A 5566-nucleotide genomic window follows, 5' to 3' on the forward strand; every position below is an offset into this window, starting at 1 on the left:
TGTGATTACCCAATTTTAGCTCAGGCAGGGAGATATTGAGCTTGTCAAATAGCTCAGTCAACATGAAATCATATGGCATATCATGCTTAGGCTTGGAAGTGTCTGCAACCCTTGCCCATATGTTGGATCATCAAACTAGGAAGGTTGATTGCCTTACCAGTGTCCAACAGTTCCATCACAGCCATGTCAAGTAGACTAGCCTCATGCCTCCTCTCAGACTTCTACGAAATGCAGGAATTCACAAAATGGAACAACAGCTTGTGAAAAGGTGTCATATCAGTCTTATACACCTTTTGAGGAGCATCTAGTTCAAATTTCTGGGAAAACTTTCGGCTGACCATAATTCCTCTATCCAAGTTCTTCAAAATCAAACTCCAACTCAAAGTCTCTCATAAAGCTCTTCACCACTTTTCCATCAAATTGAAAGTTAGAATAGACCTCAACCACTGCAGGTGCACAAATAGAGGGAAAAATGTTTCACAAGCATGTGTGTCCATCCCTGCATGTCAAGCTTCTCTGCCAACTGAACCATTCCCTTTTCATCAATGTTTGTTAGGATTTTCCCATTCAAGACCTTTCTACATTTGAACTCTGCCATCCCGTCAACTACTTCTGACTCAGCATTTTTTTCTTCCATATGATATTCTTCTAAGAAGTAGGGGCAGTTGCCTTGATAGGTTTGACAACAATCCTTTTCACTAATGATTTTTTGCCCTTATGGGAAGAACCAAGTTCATCATCCTCATCCAAATCCATAACAGCTTCAACAACTGCAACTGATTTCATTGTTATTTTGGTACTCCTAGCTTCCTTGATCATTTGCTCATTAGCAGCCTTTCTCTTACTCCTGGTAAGATGGGTTCTAGTAGGAGGAGCCACCTCCTCCTTTCCATGTGAATTTGTTTTTTTAGGTTTTGCTGGGGCTTTCTTCTTCTTTCCCACCTCAAATAATGGCAGCTCATCCTCATCACTTTCAACTTCCTCATCTCCCAGGAAAGAAGTTAAGGAAGGCCTTGGTTCCTCCGAACATTCCTCTTCATTGACTTCTTCCAAAGGAGCCATGACTGTATTTTCAATAGTTATAGAGCCTTCAGATTCATCACTCTCAGATTCAGAGTCCTTACCCTCACTTTCTTTTTCATCATCTCCTACTCCCTTGTGATCATTTTCCTCACTCTCAGAATCTCCTTCTCGCTTAGTTCGCTTTTCTTCTTCTGAATCTCCCACCTGCTCTTCTTTTTCTTTTTCTGATCTACCCTCATTCTCCTTTTCTCATTCACTCTCATCCTCGCTTTTCTTTACTTCTGAATTATGATCCTTCTCTCCTTCCACTTCTCCCTTTTTATTTGTTTCCTCATCCTCCTCCCCATCAGTCCAACTATAAGTACTCTCATTAGAACCTTAATTCTCCCCTATTTCTTTCTCACCTTCCACCTTGGCCACAAACTGTTCTAGCAACTACTTCTACATTCACAGGTTCTGCTACGGTCATTTTTTTTACCACAGATGTTTCTACATGTGTTGTATATCTCAGGGGTTCAACTATATCTAGAAGGGACACATCTATAGCAGATGCCAAAACATCAAGTTTTGACGGAGAAGATTTTACTAGAGCAGCCTTGTCAATTGCAGGTTCCCCCTGAGCAATGAGAACCTTAATTTCTGGTTCTCCCTTTGCAACAACATTGTCAACTGATTTTCCTTTTTTTTTTTTGCTAACTTCCTTGAAGTGGCCTTGACATTTGTAGGTTTGGAGGTGATCTGTGGTGTAGTCATAGTGGCTTGGGTGGTTTTTTTTTGGAGATGGAGGTGCAGAGGTAACAGAGGATGGGGGTGGAAGAGTGACAATGGGTGGTGGTGCAGTGATATCAGAGGATGGGGGCTAAGAAGAAACAGGTTATGGTGAAGAGCTAACTTTTGATTTCACACTCTTCTTTGGCTTAGCCTTCTCAGCTTTGGATTTAGAGCCAGGATTTGAGGATGATTTAATTTTTGAGGGATTCTGGCTGGGCTTTGTCATGATAAAGAAGAGACAAGAGAATTTGCTTTGTTTCTTGCTTAGGTTTGAAGGGAAATAGTGAATTTGAGATGAGGTGCGAAGAGATGGCTTTAAAGAGGAGTAGTCTTGATTTGACTAGAAGAGAGACGATATTGATTTGAGTCCTAATGGGACTCTAACAACGAATATATTTGACAAACAAACTTTTTGAATTAATAGGACGCTTAACTGAATAAAATTCTCCCTTGATCTTTGACTTTGATAACAGATAGAATTGATGCCTACTAGTTTAGGAAGTCTGATTACAACAGTAATTCTAGTTATTTAATTTCAATACTTAATGACAAAATGATATGTACCTGAGTTGAAGGACCAAATCCTTTGCAATTCCTTAGTCCTCTCCATAGTAAAGCTTTAGACACAATAGGTTAATCTCATAAGACACCGGCACCAGTTAGATTTTCAAGGCAAGTGTGAATACTTAAAAACAAGTATGAGACTAAATCAAGTATTTGTTAATCAAGCATCTATATCTATTGCCCTTTTCATAGCCAATCATTGAGAGGAACTAATTCTTTCAAGATGATCCCTGCTCAGTGACCTAGTAAAAATGTCAAGAGTTTGATCTTCAGTTTACATAAATTTATTGAGATATTTTTTTTCCACATTATCTTTGAGAAAGTGGTGTCGGATATCATTGTGTTTAGTTCTCCTATGCTGACATAGATTCTTAGCAATATTTATGGCACTGGTGTTGTCACAAAAGATATGAACACAATCAACAAAAATACCATAGTCCCTGAGCTGCTGCCTTATCCATAGAAATTGTGCACAACATGATGATGCTGCCACATAATCTGCTTCTGCTGTAGATAGGGCCACTGAGTTCTACTTCGTTGTTCCCTAACACACAATACAAGAACCTAAAAGGTGAGGTTCTACAGAGTGCTTTTCCTATCAACATGAAAACCTGCATAGTCAGCATAAGCATAATCGACTAAGTCAAAATTGTATCCTCTTGGATATCACATGCATAAATCAGGAGTTCCTTTCACGTATCTGAATATTCTTTTGACTACCTTTAAGTGTTTAATTACCTGGCCGGTCATTTTGTGTATTTAAGCATTGTTTCCCCTAATTGATGCTTTAAATATGTGTATTTGATCTTATGTGACTTGCGGGGTTGGTTGACTTAGCTTCAAGGACATTCTGAATTGAACTGGGACACTTAGGGTGGGTTTGGTATGAAGGAAAATATTTTCCTAAAAGATATTTTCATGGAAAATGAGTGACTTTACCTTGTTTGGTTGGTGAGTAAAAAACTTTTTCCGAAAAATATTTTCTAATGTTTGGTTAGAGAGTAGAAAATATTTTTTATGCTACTCTCCTCACCCCCTTCCTTCGAGTCCCCATGTTTCATGTGTTCCACCCTCCCCCTCCTCCCCTAAAAAAACACCTAACATTTTCAGGACTCTATTTTCTTCAAAGAATTTAATTATTCTTCTAAAAAATTCACATAAACCCAAAGGAACAAATGTGTTGGTTTACTTTTTATGCAAAAACAATATAAATTTGTGTTACATAACTCAAAAGAATATACTCTTTTTTTGTTAAAAAAAGTACTCTTTCTACAACGTAAAAATAAAGTATTCATTTTATTGAAATAAAAAAAAAAAATTACTTTTTCTACGTCATTAAAAGAAAATACTCATTTTGTTGAAATGAAAGAAAAAACTTTTTAGAACATCATAAAGTATAAGGCAAACTTAGTACTAGAAACAAATTACTTGTCAATTTTAGTGCTTTCTCTCATTGTCGTGATAGTAATTTAATGCTTTTATTTGTCTTTTTTAGTTTTGTGCTTTCAAGTTTATCAATTGTAGGCCTAAGCAATATAGTTTGAACATAAACAAAAAGGTGGGGCGGGGTTGGGTGGGGTGGGCGTGAGTGGGGGTGGGGTAGGTGAGGGTGGGGGTGGATTGGTAAGGATGGGGAATAAGGTGGGGAAGGTTGAAATAGAGTTTTGTAAAATATTTTCCTTTCTCTTGATAGAGAAAATATTTTCCTCCAATTGGAAGAAAATTAGTTCATGAGGAAAATATTTTCCAAAACAGTTAAGCCAACCAAACATGAAAAAATTGAAAAATATTTTTCGGAAAATATTTTCCTTCCTAGAAAACACACCCTTAGTCTCAAGGTTCGGTGCTTAAGTTATAAGAGTTGACGGGAGTTTGACTTTTATGTAGACAACCCCGAAATGGTGTTTTGATGGTTCCTATAGGTTCATATGGTGATCTTGAACTTAGGTGTATGTACGGATTTTGATTTGGAGGACCGTAGGTTAATTTGATATTTTTTGGTGAAAATTGAAAAGTTGAAGGTTTGGAATGTTCATAGGTTTGACCAGGAGTTGAATTTAATGATATCGGGTTTGAATTTTAGTTTCGGGAGTCGAAATAGGTCTATTGTGTTATTTGGGACTTGTATGCAAAATCTGAGGTCATTCCAAGTTGATTTGATATTGATGGACATGAGTATTGGAAGTTGAAAGTCATTAGTTCCTTAGGTTTGAATCGAGGTGCGATTCGCGGTTTTAATGTTGTTTAATGTGATTTGAGGCCTCGAGTAGGTCCGTGTTATATTTTGGGATTGGTTGGTGTGAGTGGACGGGGTCTCGGGGGCCTCAGGTATGTTTCAGAAGGGGGGGGGGGAGGGGGGTTCATACCATTTCTCCTTGTTTTGCATCAGCTGTCTTCAAGTATTTGGTGTCCATCACGATCATGGAAGGAGGGTAGCGATCGCGGAGAGTATTTGGTGGTAGGTGAACTTTGCACTTAGCATTCGCGATGGAGAGGTCACATTTGTGGAGCTTGAGGAGCCGTGGATTTGACGTTCGCATAGAGGGAGTCACGTTCGTGTACAAGGGAAGAATGGTCAGGCGCGTCGGGTTTTTATCCTTCATGATCGTGTGGGAAGGTCCTCATTCGCGTAGGCTTGGTAGCTAGTGAATCGCGATCGTGAGCCTGGGGCAGGTTCGCATACGGTCTTTTGTGAAACTGGAATTTTTGGTTTTCGCGCTCGTGATAGGGGTCCCGCGATCGCGATGCATATGCTTGGGAAGACCTTTAAAATATCATTTTCGGGACTTTGAATTATTTTATAAAATTTGAGATTTGGAGCATAGATTTGTGCTATTTGGAGGGAATTTTTACAATTTGGATTGGGGTAAGTGTTTTTGACTCGGATTTGATTATTATTCATGATTCCGGCCTTTATTTTAGCAATCTAATGATGAATCTAAGTGAATAAATTGAGAATTTTAGTAAAAACTTTTCTAAATGAAACTTTGAGGATTTGAACCCCGATTCGGAGTCAGAATTGGATGAAACTAGTATGGTTGGACTCGTATTCAAATGCATGTTCGGAATTTGTGACTTTCTTTTGGATTCTGGGAAGCGATCACGGGTCGAATTTTTTTATTTTGTTCAAGATCTAAGCTTTATTGTTTGGGGCAATTTCCACGACATTATTTGATGATATTAAGTTGTTTGTGACTAGATTCGAGCC

At 38.4% G+C, this 5566-nt stretch overlaps 1 protein-coding gene across 1 annotated transcript; it reads right to left on the minus strand.

Annotated features, from left to right (window-relative positions):
* Positions 1–648: 648 nt before the first annotated feature.
* LOC109210455 (protein split ends-like) lies at positions 649–4961 on the minus strand. The gene is made up of 5 exons (XM_019373873.1): positions 4725–4961; positions 2791–2969; positions 1928–2006; positions 1428–1882; positions 649–1252 (listed from the first exon to the last, which is right to left on the minus strand). Exons 1-5 carry the CDS (start codon positions 4959–4961, stop codon positions 649–651), a joined length of 1554 nt encoding a protein of 517 aa, XP_019229418.1.
* Between the last annotated feature and the right edge of the window lie 605 nt (positions 4962–5566).

Source organism: Nicotiana attenuata, unplaced genomic scaffold (genome assembly GCF_001879085.1).
Source record: "Nicotiana attenuata strain UT unplaced genomic scaffold, NIATTr2, whole genome shotgun sequence".
In the NCBI taxonomy this organism is placed as follows: Eukaryota; Viridiplantae; Streptophyta; class Magnoliopsida; order Solanales; family Solanaceae; genus Nicotiana; species Nicotiana attenuata.

Excerpts from the sequence above, each read along its gene's own strand:
- LOC109210455 (XM_019373873.1), bottom strand. The coding sequence starts at position 4,961 with ATGAAGGATAAAAACCCGACGCGCCTGACCATTCTTCCCTTGTACACG. Across the intron at positions 2,970-4,724 it reads ATGCAAAACAAGGAGAAATG|GTTTTCATGTTGATAGGAAA; the intron begins GTATGAACCCCC and ends CTGACTATGCAG. Across the intron at positions 1,253-1,427 it reads GTTTGTGGCCAAGGTGGAAG|ATCAGAAAAAGAAAAAGAAG; the intron begins GTGAGAAAGAAA and ends GAATGAGGGTAG.